General features: G+C 44.4%; 1 protein-coding gene across 1 annotated transcript; it reads left to right on the top strand.

The window, feature by feature from the left end:
- The first annotated feature begins 707 nt into the window (after positions 1–707).
- Positions 708–8,326, top strand: Pnp (purine nucleoside phosphorylase). Its single transcript, XM_028788478.1, has 6 exons — positions 708–809; positions 4,160–4,329; positions 6,577–6,680; positions 6,849–7,024; positions 7,128–7,318; positions 7,698–8,326. The coding sequence occupies exons 1-6, from the start codon at positions 799–801 to the stop codon at positions 7,913–7,915; spliced, it is 870 nt and encodes a 289-aa protein (XP_028644311.1). The 5' UTR covers positions 708–798; the 3' UTR covers positions 7,916–8,326.
- The last annotated feature ends 10,102 nt before the right edge of the window (positions 8,327–18,428 follow it).

Below are 18,428 nucleotides of genomic sequence, written 5' to 3' on the forward strand. Positions count from 1 at the left end.
AGAATTTCAAGAACTAAGCAAGGATGCTTATGTAAAGTTTAATACCAAATGCTTTCCACGGTGTACTGTTTACTTCTCGGGGTCGGGGTGGGGAGCAACATGCACTTCTGTTATGTGAATTTCCTTCTTGACAAGAGTCCTCAAAGTTACCAGAATTGCTTGGACTCAGTACTGTGCGTCCAATCAACTTGCCATCCTGCCTATGCTTACCTAGGATCCAAGCCATCTAGAACTCACTTCCATCTGGACCTCGATTTTTTTTTTTTTGTTTTGTTTGGTTTTTTTTTTCCGAGGTTTCCCCGAATCCTACTGGCTCCAAGTCAGTACTATTACCCGCCCGGCGCCACTTCTCCATTCCCGAAAGCAACTCAGACACTGTTTCATTTTATTTCAAGATTGCACAATCTATGGTTTGAATTTTTTCGCTTTTCCAATTCTTACACAATAACACAGAGGAGAATGGAGTTGCAGATAGGCGGTTCCGGGGCTCTGTACCCTGCCTCTCTTTCCCCACATGGCTCCTTTTCTGGCTGGGAAAATCATGAATGTGTGCGGGGATCACCTACTGGTTGCCATAGACGAGGAGAGGGTGTCTCTGAAACGAACTCTGGAGAGGTTTCCTGCCACACCTCTGGATGAGGGTGTGTCACCATGGAGACAAGGCTGCTGCCATTGGCTGGCGCCGGGGGGATATAAAGGCCGGTCTAGAGAACAGTGCACTGACAGTCTTGACCGGACTCGGACGGTGTCGCCGTGAAGCGGAAAGGGCTGGATTTCGGCGCGGCCGTCGGTGACACCATGGAGAACGAGTAAGTGCCGGGCCCGGGGACTCGGGCGTTCTGCCAAGGGGGATCGGCTGTCGCTTAGAACTGGGAACTTAGCAGCCCGGGCCCAGAGAAGGAGCGAGTCTGCTGGGGATGCAAAGAGGCCTGGCACTGAGCCCAGTGGCAAAGTCAGGGCTCTGGAATGGTGGGGCGGCTGGCGCGGCAGGCAGGCAAGGGAACCAGCGCTAGGGGCGCCCCGGAGCAGGAAGAAACAGGTTAGCGCAGTGTATGAAGGCACTGTCACCAGGAAACGTTGTGCCTCTATGTTGTATGTGGATATATGTAGAAAAAGACGCACAAGCCCTGGTTACTTCATAACACAAGTTTCCATTCTAGGGGTCCAGGTAACTCAGGTGATAATTCTGTTGTGCTATCCTACAATTCCTTTAGAAGGAAAATTGCTCACTTTCCACGACAGCCCCTCTCTTTCCTCCGAACTGGAGGTCGCATTAACAAATTAGAAATGGAGTCTCTTTAAGGCTGGGAAATCTGTATTCATTGACCTGCTCAGAAGAAACTTATCCACTCCTTCCTGTCCACTTTTAAAAAGAATCTCCCTTCGTTTTGCGTTGGGAATTCCTAGATTGACTCACCACCAGAGCTGTAGGGATCACAATAGCTTTAGGATGATCTCAGGTCCGACGTGTCCTCGGGGACTGTGAGCTATGGCTGCACATGGCCAGGTGGCCAAGCCTCATACTTCCGGCCCTTTAGGATGCTGTTGCGTTAAATTCTTGACTACTTAATTGCTTCTGTTTGTTACCCTGTGGCTCTCTCCGTCCCTACTCTACCTAGCGGTTTCACTGAGGATTACCTGTTGTGTTGTAGTCCTGTTTTGTTTCCTATAATATACTCCTGTGGCAGTGTGTGACAAGGTCTTGCTATACTTCCAGGCTAGGCTCAAGTTATCCTAATGTCTGGCTCTGCCATGTAGCTGAGACTTAAGGCTCTCCGGCTGGAGGAAAAAAAAATCTTGTGGAGGCTTTTTTTAGTTGTGTTCAATTCATGCACACCTCAGTTCTTCCACTCCCGAGAGCAATCTTTGATCTTTGCAGTTGGATGGGATGGAATTGGACTTGGGACTGTGAGAAGGTCCAGGCTGATTATACAGGGTTTCTCTTCATTCTGTTTTGGAACCCTCAAACCTGCAGAGATCCCCTTGCCTCTTCCCCCCACCCCCCTTAAAGGTCTGCCTCACCACACCCGGCTTCCAGTTGATTGTTTCTAGTACTTGGTTATGAGTATGTAGGTCGTTCTATGCTCTCTGAAGGACAAAATGAGAAGCAAAGATAATAGAGAGGGAGAAGGAGCAGCAGGAGATAGAAAGATTAACTGTTACACAACAGAACTTCCTAGCAAGTTTGGTTGTCCTGTTGTTTTGAGACAGTCTCTGTACATAGCCCTGGTTCTCCCTGAAACTCACACTGTAGACCATGCTGGCCTTGAACTCACAGAGGTCTGCCTGCCTTTGCCTCCTGAGTGCTAGGATTAAAGGCGTGTGCCACCCTTCCTAACTTTAACAAGTTTTTCATCTGAAGGAATGGGCCTACAAACTTCTATTTTTAACTAGTGTCTGCAACCAGTACTAGCTTGGCATTTTATAGCCAATGTTGTGAAATAAGCCTGGTTTTTGTGTTGTTTTGCAGTCATTTAGTTTTTTAGCTGTGAATCATAGCTCACACTGTTATCTCAGTACTTCGAGGTAGAGACAGGAGGATCAGGAACTCAGTCAAGTCAGCCTTGGTTATATACTGAGTTTGAGTCTGGCCTAAGTTACATGAGACTCTGTGTGAAAACAACAATGAACTCTAAAACTCCACAAAAAAGAAAGTTTAGTTTCTGGTCTTGAATAGATACACACACACACACGCACACATTTTCTTTGTTTTTGAGACAGATCTCTATGTAGCCTGAGTGGCCTGTTACTCACTATGTAGACTAGGCTGGCCTTGAACTCAGAGGTCAACTCTGCCACCCTGCCACCTGAATTCTGGGATTAAAGGTGTTTGCCAGCCACCAGGCCCAGACATTGAATAGCTTTGTTAATTCCATATAACAGAGATCTGTATCTGGGAGTCAAAGAAGTGTGTTTAGACAAATTAAGGCTTTCCTCTAGACTTCTACTAGGAATATTCTTATTACTTATTAATAAAAATTTTAAAAATTGAGGTCTGATGACATGACTCTGTAGGACTCTTGCTGCCAAGCCTGAATTGGGTTCCAGTCTTGTGGCCCACATGATAGAAGGAGATAACTGACTCACCCGTTATCCTTTAACCACCACACATGCTATGGCATGCTTTGAACACATCACACACACATACACGCCAACCAAATTAAATGTAATTAAATTTTTAAATTAAAAATTAATTAAATTTGGGCCCAGTGAGCAGAGCAAGCCCAAGACAACCGCAGACACCCAGAAGCCCCGGGCGCTGAGATGAGCGAGTGAGTGATAGAGAGGAAGAGAAAGAGAAACAGGATGGACTGTGCACAGTGAAGGAAGTAGAACTAGAAACATGAGGGGAGTGAGGAAGAGCCTGGTGTGAGGAGCCTGGGATGCCACCTGAGGCCGTGGTGAGGTCCTGGTCTGTGCTACCACTGAGAACCATGTCTGGGTCTGTGGCCCTGCAGCAGTGGGGTCTGTTACCACCAAAGGTCAAGTGGATATCCACGGTCCAGTACTGCCACCTGGGGACATGTTAATGTCTGAGGGCTGTGCAGAGCTGGCTCTGCCCCTCATTGGCTGCAGCACTCAGGAGAGCTGGCCCCAACTTTCACCCGGGCCAAGGTTGACCAAGGTGACTAGGTGTGAGAAGAGCTGTAGACTCAGCTACCACCCAGGCTCAGATCCAGAGCTTTGAGTGTACCTACCCTTACATCTACCCCATCTACGAACTGCTGGAGCAGGGAATGAGGACATGGTGGGTTGTTGATTAGTAGGCAACATAGGGAGACGCTGTCTCAAACCGAAAAAAAGAAAAAAAAAAAAAAAGACAGGAGACTTGCCTTTAGGAAGGCCACAGTTCATTCAGAATCCTCGAATTAATTTGTTCACTGCATCATAAACCTGGTTCTATTTCTGTCACAAGGAGAGGTATGAGCTTCCTAGTGCTGGGGATGAGGTGGGGCCATCAAAAGAAACGGGCTTCATTAACTTTGTCATGCTCTGGAAGGAAGGGTGTTTTATGTTAGGCCTTTAGTGGGACTGATTGAGCAGAGAGATGGGTGAGTGGCTGAATAAACGGACTGGGCTTTCATCCCCGCCCTCTGCCTTAGAATACCTGTTGGGTTTCCTGTGCTAACAGCCTGTGTACTTGTCCTTTAATCTCTAGGTTCACATACGAAGATTATGAGAGAACCGCCGAGTGGCTTCGCTCTCACACTAAGCATCGACCTCAAGTGGCAGTGATCTGTGGTTCTGGCTTAGGAGGGCTGACTTCTAAATTAACTCAGGCTCAAATCTTTGAGTACAGTGAGATACCCAACTTTCCCCAAAGCACAGGTACTGGCTGGACTGTGGGGCGTTAGTCACTGTTCTATTGCTGTGCAGAGACACCATGACTAAGGCAACTCTTATGAAAGAAAGCATTTAATTAGAGGCTTTCTTTCAATTTCAGGGTTCAGTCCATTATCATTGTGGGGAGTATGGCAGCATGCAGGACACCAGAGCAGTAGCTGAGAGCTACATCTTGATCTGAAGGCTGAAACAGACACAGGGCCTGGCATGGGCTTCTAAACCTCAAAATCCACCCCTAGTGACACACTTCTCCAACGAAAGCCACAGCTAATTCTTCTAATACTTTCAAATAGTGCCACTTCCTGGTGACTCAGTATTCAAATATATGTACGTATGGGGGCCATTCTTATTCAAACCACCACAAAGGACTAATGTGGAATCTAATCAAGGAGATGTTTCTACTCTTGTCCTAACATTTGACCAAAGACAAAAGTAAGAGGGAAAGAGACAATCACAGAATCAGAATGACTTTAGAAAGAAATCCCTATAGTGTGTGTGTTAGGGTAGGAGGGTTGGGGAAAGGTGCTAAAAAACATGTTTAGTTTCCAAGACCCATGAACTGAAAGGGAAGAACTGACTCCCACTAGTTGTCTTCATACTACAGCGCACACACACACACACACACACACACACACACCAACACACCAACACTCACACGTGTGAATGCACTCATCTTCAATAGAAGTAGCACCTGTAGCCCTGGGACAAAGACCTATTTCCAGGTCATCATTCCCGTTATCCATCTCCTTCTGCTGCCTAGACATACATAGCAACAATAAGCACCGTGGCCGCCGTGTGCTTATGGGCACACCCAGGGATTAACATAGGGGGACACTTGGTTCACAGTGGCCTTTGGAAATGTACCGTTGAGCTCTGTCATCAGTGTGGCACTGTGACCGCAAGCATGAAAACTCAGACTCAGATTTAGAAAGGACAAGAGGCTTTTTTCATTTCTCTTAACATAGCTTCTTACCTATCTTTCTTTTTATTCTTCCTAAAGAAGTTGAAACTTTTTCTTATTTTTTTTTTTTTGTTTTATTTTGTTTTTTGAGACAGGGTTTCTCTGTGTAGCCCTGGCTGTCCTGGAACTCACTCTGTAGACCAGGCTGGCCTCGAACTCAGAAATCCACCTGTTTCTACCCCCCAAGTGCTGGGATTAAAGGTGTGTGCCACCACTGCCTGGCTGAGTTGAAACTTTAATAAATATTTAAAAGCCCTTTGGGGTAAGAATGTCAGACTAAGAGCAGGGAGGTGTGGGAGTGAGGGGAGGAAAGGTAACGCTGAAGAGAAGGGAGAAGGCAGACAGTAGTGAGGTGGGCCATCTGCCACTCCTTCCCTCAGGATGAGAGCCCTGAACTAAGTGATACGCAAGTTAACTTGAAGTTTATCCACTCACTTTTTACTTTCGGCTTTTCCAGCTGCGTCTTTGTTCTATTGATTTTTTTTTTTTTGATTCTTCTTGATTCTAGTCCCTCTGACAGAGCCACTCCTTAAAGGAGTGTAGGTTGGCCATCCGTTAGAGGACACTGCCAGATAATGGGATGGCAGTAATGGCTACTCTGTGTGCTCCCATCACCCATATACCCCAGTACGGGTGTTGTTTCCCACAGGACTGTTATGGGTCAAAAAGAAAAGAGTTCTATGAGTCTCAGTTGGGCCCATCTTCCTCATTCATCTTTAGGATGCCAGCGTATACCAGGAGCTCCCTAGCTGGAATAAGGAGGCACACAGTTTAATTAGAAGAGTTCATTATCACACACATTTTAAGAATTTGGAAAATCTTAGAGGCCTGTAATTACTGAATTCACTATTTCAGGCTTTGGTTTGTACTCACCTTTGCTCCCTTGCAGGGTGAGTTTCCGTTTGGAAAAGTCTTTTGAAATTCCTTTTGTTATATGTTCACATCAGTGTTCTTATCCCGAGTCTCTAACCTCGAGGTACATTTGTATGATTATGATGCTCAGAACACCACTGTTGTCGTTAATTATATCATCACATGTTAAACACAGGGCGTGGCCTCTAGTAAGTGCTAGTGTGTGTGATATAGGGAAGTGTGATTCTTTTTGAAGCAGTCTCACATGTATCCCTGGCTGGCCTGGAACTTGCTATATAGTCTAGGCTGGCCTTGAACTGACAGACCTGCCTGCTTCTACCTCCTGAGTACTGAGAGAAAAAGCATGTACCGTTACACCTGGCATAATCACTTAGCTTTTTCCCCTTTTCTGTGTGCAGTGCAAGGTCATGCGGGTCGACTGGTGTTTGGATTTCTGAATGGCAGATCTTGTGTGATGATGCAGGGCCGGTTCCATATGTATGAAGGGTACTCTCTGTCAAAGGTAAATCAGGGGTATAAAAGCTTGGTTGGATCAGGGGAAGATGGAAGAACTTTCCTACTTTGGGCTGAAGATCAACTTTTTGATCTCGTTTCATGGTTCATATTATTCTTACCTTTGAGTTGGTTGGTGAGGTTTTGAACAATCTTTTTCTGATCATTTGCATCTAAGGTGACATTCCCAGTGAGAATTTTCCATCTTTTGGGTGTGGACACGTTGGTGGTCACCAATGCTGCTGGAGGACTCAACCCCAATTTTGAAGTTGGAGATATCATGCTGATCCGTGATCACATCAACCTGCCTGGTTTCTGTGGTCAGAACCCTCTCCGAGGCCCCAACGATGAGAGGTTTAACCCCTTGCTCTAGATGCAGAGTCTGGCCTTGGCCACAATATGGGCAAGAAAGTTCACTTGGTGCCATTTATCTGAGATAATCCCACCTGTGTTCTAGGTTCGGAGTTCGTTTTCCTGCCATGTCTGATGCTTATGACCGGGATATGAGACAGAAGGCTTTCAGTGCCTGGGGAGAAATGGGGGAGCAACGCAAACTACAAGAAGGCACCTACGTGATGTTGGCAGGCCCCACCTTTGAGACTGTGGCAGAGAGTCGTCTGCTGAAGATGCTGGGAGCGGATGCTGTTGGTGAGAAAGGGGATTTGACTGGTTTGAAGGAAGGACCTGGTAAAATAGCAAAGGGGAGGAAGAGCTTCTGGATTCGGGGAAGGATGAATTAGAATACAAGGAAAGCAGAGACCATAGGCTTGAGTTCAGCACTGTTCCAGAATGTCAGTACTGCCACCTTCTCTACCTGTGGCTGCAAGGTCAAATCAGTAACTGCCACAAAGCACAGAAGCAGATTGTGCCATTTGTGTAAGAAGCTAGTAAGCCTACCTGAAGAGACGAGCGGCAGTGAGTGCTCAGCAGTCATTTAGTTGCTTTGGATACTTTCTGAAATTCAGTGAACTTATGGGAGTGAGGGTGAGGGAAGCCACATGAGTCATCATCTCTCTCTCCCCCTCAGGCATGAGCACAGTCCCAGAAGTTATTGTCGCAAGACACTGTGGGCTCCGTGTCTTTGGTTTCTCACTCATTACTAACAAGGTTATCATGGATTACGACAACTTGGAGAAGGCCAATCACAAGGAAGTTCTGGAAGCTGGGAAAGCAGCTGCACAGACATTGGAACGGTTTGTCTCCATTCTTATGGAGAGCATCCCACTCCCTGAGCGTGACAACTGATTGGCCATGGAATGCTCCGGCGCTCCCCTGGTGGGGTCCAAGTAGCTGTCTACTTTGGTCCCTTACTTTGGGTCACTAGTCTCTGTTCTTAGATTCTAGCAGAGAGGAAAGAGGAGAATGCTTACCCTTCACCTTCCTGATGTTCTTCTACTATTCTGATGCCTTGTCTTCTTGCTTAGTTGCCTTCTCAGATTAGCTTTCATTCCTCTGGAAGAGCTGGAGTCCATTCTTACCACACTTGGGATATATGCCTTCAAACAGTACCTTCTACATCTTGGAGATGACAGACGTGCTCTGAGCTCAGTCTGCTTCCCTTAAAGCCCTAGAGACCAAAGATGAACCCAATACCTCTTGTATTTTATTTAGTATCATAATATTTTGAGAATAAAGAGATTACGTACTTTTTGTGTATGACGTGGTATGAAGCTGACTTGAAGAAAGACTTGAAAAGCTTTGGGGACCACATGTCCCAAAAGCAGCTAAGAATGGAGATGAGTTGGTGAGTGAGTAGCAAGGGATGAAGGGGAAAGAATGGTATGTGTGTGTGGAGAGGATGCAACTACTTCTTTCCTTGTTCCTAGCCTTCATTTCCCATGTTCCGTTTACTTTCTTCAGTATCTGTATCACACAGATCTTACATCTTACTTCCCTACTGCTTTTTTTTTTGCATTCTTTTTTTCCTCTGCTCTAATCTCTGTCATGTTCTTTCCAGATTCATACTGACAATGCAGCAGCAAATACCCTTTTGTCTGCTGCCATTTGTCACACTGCTGGCCACATTCATTCCAACTCCAGTCAAGCCTGTAAAGTTGGTTCACACTCTGTTTCTGCTTAAATGCCATGGAATGGCTATTGGATGTCAACTTGACCACATCTGGAATAAAACTCAGGGCATAACTGAGGGACTTTTGCTTAATTTGAAATGGGAAGATCTACTTTTACGCTGGATCTTTGAGGTAGGAAGACACATCTAGATCTTGAGTTAGGGATATTTACGTTCAATCCAGCTCTAATCTGGCCTACACCGTCTCCTGGAAGCCTGTATAAGGGAGAACATGGAAGAAGGAAACTTTGCTTTTTGTCTGCTTACTCTTGTGCTGTTAGCAAGTCCATTCCTTCACTGGCGTTAGAGCCTGCTTCAGGATTCTAGCACATACTGGACAACATCCAGTTAGACACCCAACCTCATGGACTGAAAGTTCAAATAGTTTAGAAGTGAAAATACACCCTAGAGACAACATGGCAATAGAAAGGTAGTGACTTCTGTACAATATCCTTCCAGCCTCATCTAATGATAAACCACACCACCATCCTGTACTAGGATGAGAGAGAAATGCTTGAACAAGACTGCAGCTAGTCAAGCAATGTATTCAAGTGGGCATCATCCATTTACAGCATAGGTACATCAGCAAGATTTGCCCCATGCAGTCTGTTATAGAGGGTAAGCATTGCTAGCTGGTCTGTCTCTAGGGTGATTCTGTGGCTACAGATATTTCTGACTTCTTGCAGGGACCCAAAGTTTAGGGGGGAAGTGTGGGTGAGAGGAAAGAGGAGCACTCTCAGCTAACAGTCTTTTTTATACATCAATCCCACTTTGTGATGTTCAGGTTTCACTTCCACTCCTTAACTTTCACACAAATTGATAACATTTACATGCTTCTATTTTTCCAGCATTTTAAATGTTTGAATGTTTAATAGATCAGTCAGTAAAGTGCTTACCTTGAAAGCATGAGGGACCTGGGTTTGGTCCCCAGAATACAGTAAAAAGCCAGGAATGGTAGTGGTTTCCACTTATAGTTCCAGTGCTGGAGAGATCAAGACAAGAGGATCCCTGGGGCTCAGTGGATCCAGGAAGGCCAGCTTGCTGGGTTAAAGTCTAGTAGAAGACTTAAACAAATGAGGTGAACAGTAACTGAGGAATAATATACAAGGTAATCCTCTGGCCTCCATATGAACACACAGACACCTGTTCAAACATGATCATGTCCAGATACACATGCACAAACACACACACAAATAATGTCAATGGGTTTAGGTATAGTTCAGTAGTAAAACATTTTCTTAGCCCATTTAAGGCCCTGGATTCTACTGAAGACACCAAAGTCAACAAAAATATTCAATGTCTAGCTGAATATAGTTGTGCTCACCTGGAATTTCAGTGCTCTGGAGGCTGAGGCAGGAGGGTCAAGAATTTGAGTCCAATCTGTATTACATAGTAAGTTTGAGCTCAGCCTGGGCTACGTGAAACCTCATTGGAAACAAGAATAAACACTTAGATCAACTTAGTAGTTTTCTTGTTAGTTTATCATTTTCAGTGTAGCAGGGGAGGACATTGAGATGGCTCAGTGGGTGAGGAGAGCTGTGAAGCCTGAGGAACGAAACAAGGAAACTGCACCAGGAGGGGTCTCGAACTCTTGCAATTCCAGCACATGAGAAAATGAAGCAGGAGGATCTTCGAAGGTTCAGTGAGACCATATTTCAAAGGACACACAAAGGGCAAGGTAAATGAGGTGGCTCAGTGGGTAAGGGCACATGCCAAGCCTGAGGACCAGAGTTCAAGTCCTAAAACCTGAGAGGTGAAAGAAAAGAACAGATTATTGCAAGTTGTCCCCAACTTGCACACACACACACTAAATCAATAAAATGTAATTTTGTAAACTTACTCATTGATAAATACAATCACAGACAAAAAACTAAGCACTACATGGGTATGGTGTTACATACTTTTAATTCCAGCACTCGGGAGGAGGATCTCTGAGTTCAAGGCCAGCCTTGTTGGTCTACATAGTTATTTCTAGGATATCTAGGGATATATAGAGACCTTATCTCAAAAAAGCAAAGCAAAAACACCTAAGCATTACAAAATATGTGGATGATGGAAACTCTCACTATGGCAACCAATGTTTTAGTTTTGTTTGCATTCATTCAAGATTTGTACAGGTAAGATGAATACCATTTTTTTCTCCTTTTATTATAACCGACAGAGAGGGTGTTAGATGTACTGTTCTAGGTCACGCTACTTTTAATCAACATAGTTTAGAGATGTTTTATACCAGTTCATTAGGTGTTTCCTTGATAACTTCAATCAGTACAGCTAAGAAAATATTTTATCATTTAGTGTTTTGGGGAAAGCAAAGGAAGGATGAACAAAACTCCCAGAAAGAAGCTGCTCTTCAAACTGAACCTTCTGCAAGGCTGACTGACTGTTTAGAGCAGTGGTTCTCAACCTTCCTAATGCTGAGACCTTTAATACAGTTTATGTAGTGGTGAGCCCAATGACAAAATTATTATTTCTTTGCTACTTACGAAAATTACATAACTGTAATTTGGCTACTGTTATGAATTGTCAATGTAAATATCTGATATGCAGGATGTCTGATATTCGACCCTGTGAAAGGTCATGCAACCCTCAAAGGGCTGGGACCTCAGAGGTTAAGAACCACTGGTTTAGAGCTTTAATGATTGTGAAGGGTATGGAATGTTACAAGTCCAGAGCCAAATAGCCATTCACTGGCCTCCTCTGTCGCTGACTGACAGCTCTGTGCCACTGGGTAAATCACTTGGAATGCAGAGACAGGCTTCTCTTTAGACTGTCTTAATTTAGGACACCAGCATTTTCTTCCACAGACCCCAAAGCAAAACTGTCTTCAGATAACATCTTAGACCTGTATTCTTCACTGGTTTCTTTACTTTGCTGTAGCCTGCTTCTTTGATGTCTCTACCAATGTATTTGAAAAGTGTCTTGGGGGGGGAGGAAACTTTATATTCATTTGCTGTGGGCGTGTGCACACTGTGCACTTGAATATGAGCCTGCCATCATGCACGAGGAGGTCAGATCATAGCTTGTGGGAGTTACTTCTCTTTTCCCATATGAGTCACAGGGATCAAACTCAGATTATCAGGAGTGGTGCCAAGTGTCTTTGCTGAGCTGTCATACCGCCCATGAAATGTGTCCTAGTTTATGACTTTCTTTGTTCCATTACTATAGAAACTTCACGAAATTCTTCCATGTTGGAACATGGAATTTGAAGTAACCTAAATCTGTCTTCCTGGATTATAGTCACTCATATTTGGCTCCAAGATAAACTATTTCTCATCCAATGTAAGTTCAGAGTTATAGTTTTGCAACAACGGAGGATTATGATATCGGTTTTTTTCATTTTTCCCTTCCTCCCTTCCATCCTTCCTTCCTTCCTTCTTCCTTCTTCTTCCTCCCCATCTTCTTCTTTTAAGCTGTTTCCCAACACATAGGTTGATTATCTGTGGAGACAAAAGAGCAAAGTCAGCACAGCCGAAGGGTAGATGAGAGGCAGTGCCACCCTTTCCCTGGCACAGCCAGCGAGCTCTGGACTCTGTGCCATACCTTCTACCTGACTTTGATTTCCTCTAGATCCTTTTTCCTGGTAAATTGCATATGCTTTTTGAAATAATATTTTATTTCCAAGGATTATCTTTTGAGCTAACACTGGCTGAATGCCTGTTTTTTTTTCTGCCGTTATTAATTTGTATTTCAATAAAAATGAAAGTTTTCTTTTCTGTAATCTTTCTACCTCATTTTCAGGCTTGGCCTAAATTAGATTGAATACTTTTCCACACTCATTTGCCTTCATTCTCTCAGATGAAAGAACCCCGTCTCCATTCGGCCTCCACTTCCATTCCCTTTGTCTGTTTGCCTGGTGTATTTGGCTTGCCAGCTTCTTCCTTTCCCAGCTCTGTCCTCTGGCTCTTTCCTCTAATTGTGCATCGCAGGAGGGGCTCCCTTTCATTTATGAGCTTTGGCTTTGGGTTTTAGTTTCCCCTTCCTCCCTTTCACTCAGAGTGCTGTTCTGAGCTCCTGCTGTGGCTGGAAACAAAGGGTGAATGGCTGCTGTACTGTACTGTGGCCTGTCACTCTGGTTCCTCCAAATGCTCCTTATTCACCAACGGTTGCCTAAGGCGATTTCCAGCTCAGACTATGAATCCTCATCTCCCCACTGGAATAAACAACACACACTCACTGCCACTGTCACTGTTTCCTAGCTCCAAACACGCGTGAATATCATTTAATTCCAACCAGGGAAGAAAGATGACGTATTATTTTTGTTCATTGATTTTAAATTACATTAATCTATCTATTGTGTGGTGTGGTGTACTGTGTGGTGTGTGTGTGTGTGTGTGTGTGTGTGTGTGTGTGTATTCTGCTTAAGTGTGAGTCTCCTGGGTTCTTGCCTGGTGTATTTCACTTGCCAGCTTCTTCCTTCCCCAGCTCTGTTCTCTGGCTCTTTTCTTTTGCTGTATGTTGGGGGAGGGGCAGCATTTTGCCTCTTGCTTTTGTTTTTATGAGTCAGGTTTCACATAGTCCAGGCTGGCCTTCAAGTTTTTATGTGGCTAAGGATGACCTAGAACTCCTGATCCTTCTGCCTCTACCTCCTGAGTGCTTAGATCACAGGCATATGCCATCATGCCTGGCATCAGTTGTTATTTTTAGTATAGGTGCTTTAAATATTCTCACTCTGAACATAATGGAATATTAGAGGGCCTTTGAAGCCCCTGAGATGCAAAGTCAAGTAAGAGTGTGTCTGAAAATTTAGTTATCTGGCTGTCTTAGTTTCCAATTGCTGTGACAAAACACCATGACCAAAAGCAAGTTGAAGGGGGAGGGGTTATTCGGCTTAGACTGCCACATCATAGTTTATCACCAAAGGAAATCAGGACAGGAATTCAAACAGGGCAGGACCCAAGAGGCAGGAGCTGATGGAGGAGTGCTATTTACTGGCTTGCTGCTCCTGACTTGCTCAGCCTACTTTCTTATATACCCAGAACCACCAGCCCGAGGACAGCACTGCCCATTGCTTTGGGGCCCTGCTGCTGAAGGTTGCAGTCTTCCATGTCTGGACAACTCTATTTAGTTTAGAGCAAGATGGAGAATTCTCTTTTCTTAGCAGGGCTTCCTCTTCTCTATCTGATCTGGGGAACCCAACCCCCACATCTTCTGCCTGAGGAATGGCACATAGTCCTTGGTAAGGTTCAACTTCTTTTCTCCTAATAAAGAACCTGTTCAGCAAGCACCTAGAATTCCTGGAATGCCTCTCTATGCAAATGAGGCATTTCTAGTGCCCTAAGCTTCAGTCAATGATATATAACCACTCTGGAAATTCCTACCCACTTGCCCCAAACTATATATCCCTTGACTCACCCCGAATAAAGTTGAGCTGCCTCTCTAAGGCTGATCCTGGAAGTCTGTCATTTCCGTAGTACTCACAGGTTGGCTGAACCCTGTTCTTCAGCTCTGCTCCCTTTGTTCATGTGGGCCAGTAGCCAACAGCCCCTGGGGAGAAGGGAGGACCACAGCCCACCATGAGCCGGACCCTCCCGCATCGATCACTAACTGAAAAAAATGCCTTACAGCTGGATCTCATGGAGACATTTCCTCAAGTGAGACTCCTTCCTCTCTGATGACTCTAGTTTGTGTCAAGTCCACACAAAACCAGCCTATACAGGGACCATTAGGTTTCCTTGGATGCTGGTTGCTCTTCTTCCCTCACAAATGGCCTGGAACCACTAGTGTGAACTGTAGACTTACAAAGAACCTTTGCCCCATGAACTAACCTGTTTTCACCTTAGGCTTGAAAGCCATCTTTTAGAAAAGATGACAAACTAAGTTCATTTCTGTTTATGATTAAACAGAGGATTGAGCTAGGCCCCACCTGTGACCTTGACTCAAACACAGACTGCAATCATGCCTTCGTTAACAAAATCATCTTGCAACTCAACTTTTGTTTCAATTGTTGTTATGACCATCTGTTGTCACAACTACATTGTCACAGCCACCTTGCAAGCCTGTCTTTGTTTCAGGAAGTCATTATGACTAACTTGCTGTGCTTATGTGTTGCTGATCCTGTAGCCCCCACCTATTTTATCCATCAAATCCCCCCTTTGGAAACCCACTACCCCTGAACTATAAAAACCATGTCTTCCTCATATACAGCACTAACCTTTCAAACCCCACCTTAGGGGGCACAGCTCGTGTAAGTGAACAAAAAAAGCTTGCTCTAATTAATTGTTTGCTTTCATTAATTTGGCCATGATGATTGGGGTTGGTGGTTTTTCTCCTCCCATCTTTGGGATTAACATCCCTAAAGAAGGGCTCTGGCAGCTTCCCCCTTGCTTACAGTACAGTTAAACTGATCAAAAGAGACCAGCATGAGTTAGGGATATGGCTACATATCATGAATGAAGACTTAAGTTCCATCCCAACCTTATAGAGCAGAGCTGGAATCATATTTATTTTTGTAACAGTTGATTTTGTTCCCTGATCTTTGGATAAATAACTTAGTTTGACCTGATTAATTTTTTAAGAATGTTGTGACTCATCTCTAGTTTGAACCTACTGCAGAGAATGGACTGTATCTCTAAAAGGAAACATGTCTTTATGTCTTTTCCATTAAGGTTCAATCCCATGGAATAAGTTTGGGTACCTGGCTAGGGGACCACTCCTGGGAAGGCAGGTTCACCTTAAGATAATATGCTTTCCCTGCCCAGAGTCCTTGGTGCAGGGCCTAGGAGCACCAAGAAGTTCCCCAAGGTGTAACTATTTCCTTTCCTTTCCCTTCTCTTCCCTTCCTTTCCCTCTTCTTTTCTTTTCCCTCTCTCTTACCTTCTCCTCCTCTCCCCCTTCTCCCTCCCCCTCCCTCTCCAAATATTTATTTTTTTTTATTATTATTCTGTGTGTGTTGATGAACTGAGAATCACCCTCATCGTGGAACCAGGAGCTCCCCCACCCCTCACCCACCTTCAATGACTCAAACAGCCCTGCCATCCCTAACTACCAATGTGACACACTTCTACCTTTGATATATTTTCCCTATGCATTTGCTCCAGCCTTCCCCACCCTCATTAAGCCCATCATCACGACCTGGTCTACTGCCACTTCCATTCTCACTCAGCAGCCACTTTGTGTCCCCTCTTCCCCCAAGAAATCTCTTGTGTGAGTTTTGTTTCATGTTTCATGGTGTGATTTTGTGGTATTCCTTAGCCCAACATTCCCCAACTCCTGCCCCTAACTGCCAAGATACCCTTTTGCCACAAAATCCTTTCAATGTGTATGCATATTTTGCCTGTATGCATGTCTCTGCACCACATGCATGCCAGATACTCATAGAGACCTGAAGAGGGAGTTGGATTCTGTGGAACTGGGGTACCAGGTTGTGACCTGCTATGTGTGTGCTGGGAACAGAACTCTAGAAGAACAACAAGCACTCATAACCACTGAGCCATCTCTCTAGGCCCTGTCCTTTTCTTTTGGATGGTGGCCAGTGCCTAAGCATGCTTTCAAAACACCATACACATGATCTCGGATTACTAACTCTTCTGCTAAAGGTCCCCCCACCAGCCCTCACTGTGTGGCTGCCAGGTGGCCTCTTGACCTTCTCTCAAGACTTTGGTTACTTTCCTTTCCTTTTCCATCCTTCTCTTCCCTTCCAGGCAGCTGTGAGATTTCACAGCACACCTGCCCTGGGGTTTTTCTTTCAAACTCTTAACAATTCCTAAGTTTCTGTTTGACTCTGTTCTTTGTCCTTCGAGCTTCTGTTAGTATCCATTCTTAAGTTCTTTTATTAATAAAACTAAGAGCCTCAGGAGAGGAAAGGCCATTTCCTAAGAACCATATAATTGTTCTGCTAAGACACACCGAGATTTCTAGTAATGCTTTGTGCTGACTAGTTTGTGTCAACTTGACATAAGCTAAAGTCATCGAAGAGAAGAAAAACTCAATTGAGAAAATGCCTCCATTAGATTGGGCCTCAGGCAACCTGTAGAGCATTTTCTAAGTTAGTTATTGATGGAGGAGGGCCCAGCTTATTGTGGGTGGTGCCATCCTTGAGTTGGTGGTCCTGGGTTCTAAAAAAAAGCAGGTTGAACAAGCCATGGGGAGCAAGCCAGTAAGCAGTACCCCTCCATGGCCTCTGCATCAGCTCCTGCCTCCAGGTTCCTGCCCTGGCTTCCTTCAGTAATGGACTATATGGAAGTGTAAACCAGAGAAACCCTTTCCTCCTAACTTGCTTTGGCCATGGTATTTTATCACAGCACAGTAGCCCTAAGACACATGTCTTTCCTGCCTTTTACTTTATCAGGCAGAGAAAACAAACTTGTTCCTACCCAACCTCTAGTGTCATCATCAGCACACTACTCTACTGACGTTTGTCAACAGTATGGATGGATGGCTTTGCAGAACCATAATGTTAATTTAAAATTCTGTTTTGGATAGATCTTATGCATTTTTCTATTGGTTTTAAACTTTGACTTTAAAAAAAATTACATTTATTTATTTACTTGTATGAGGGCATACATGTTCCACAGTGCACATGTGGAGGGTTCTTTCCTTTATCTAGAGCTTGGGTATTGAAGTGAGGTTATCACACTTGGTGGCAAGTATCCTACCCCACTGAAATATCCTGCTGACCCGTCCTATTTATTTATTTATTTATTTATTTATTTATTTATTTATTTATTTATTTAACTTAGTGTGCTAAGGGATTGAATCTAGAGTCGCCCTCTGGGTAACCAAGCACTATCACAGATTTATTTCAGCCCAGAAGTTTATCATTCTAATAACAAAATGTGTTACAAAAGGAAAAAAAAATTAGATGTATTCGGAGGTACTGAGATAGGAATGCCAGGAAATGTGTGCATATGTGTACACATGTATACATGCTCGAAAACACACAGATGCAGCTCTGCAACTCACAGTCAGTTGATGCTGTCTTTCATTAAAGTTCAGGGACGTCTAAAGCATTCAAATGTTCTTGTCAGAGCCGCTGGTATCTTTTTAGGCTGCTGAGTAGGAGAACATGCTAGGATTGAATGACACATGTTCCTCACAGACTCACATTTTCAAACACTTAGTCTCCAGATGGTGGAGGTCTGGAGAGGTTACAGAATCTTTAGGAGGTACACCCTTGCTGGAGGAAGTATGTCAGTGGGGGAGGAAGTTGAGTGTTTATTGCCCCACTTCCTGCTTACTTTTTTTCTCTGCTTTCTGCGTGGTTGCGGGGAGGGTCTCTCTCCTTCCTGCTTTGGCCACCAGTGGGTGCCATGCCTGCCTCACTGTTAAGAACTTTTCCTCTAACTGTGAGCCAAAATAAATTCTTCCTTCCAGAAGTGACTTTTGGTCCTGGTGTTTTATCATAACAATGTATCATTAAAATAATTGATACAGAACGTGCTTGCTCAGGTACTTAAACAATATAGGCGTAAGGGGCAGAGAGATCAGCAACAGTGTTGTCTTTGTCATAGAGTTCACATTTAGATGAAGGAAGCCAGACTACAGTTAAATGCAAATATAAAAGTTCATTTAGGTTGATAGTACACAGAAAGAACAAGTAATGGGGGCTGAGGAGATGGCTCTGTAGCTAAGAGCAATTAATGCTCTTGCGGAGGACGCAGGACTGGTTCCCAGAATGCACATGGTGGCACAAAGCTACTTGTAACTCAAGCTCCAGAGGATCCAGTGCCCCGATTTGATATCTGCAGCCTC

This window comes from Grammomys surdaster, unplaced genomic scaffold (assembly GCF_004785775.1).
Source record: "Grammomys surdaster isolate TR1022 unplaced genomic scaffold, NIH_TR_1.0 125750, whole genome shotgun sequence".
Lineage (NCBI taxonomy): Eukaryota > Metazoa > Chordata > Mammalia > Rodentia > Muridae > Grammomys > Grammomys surdaster.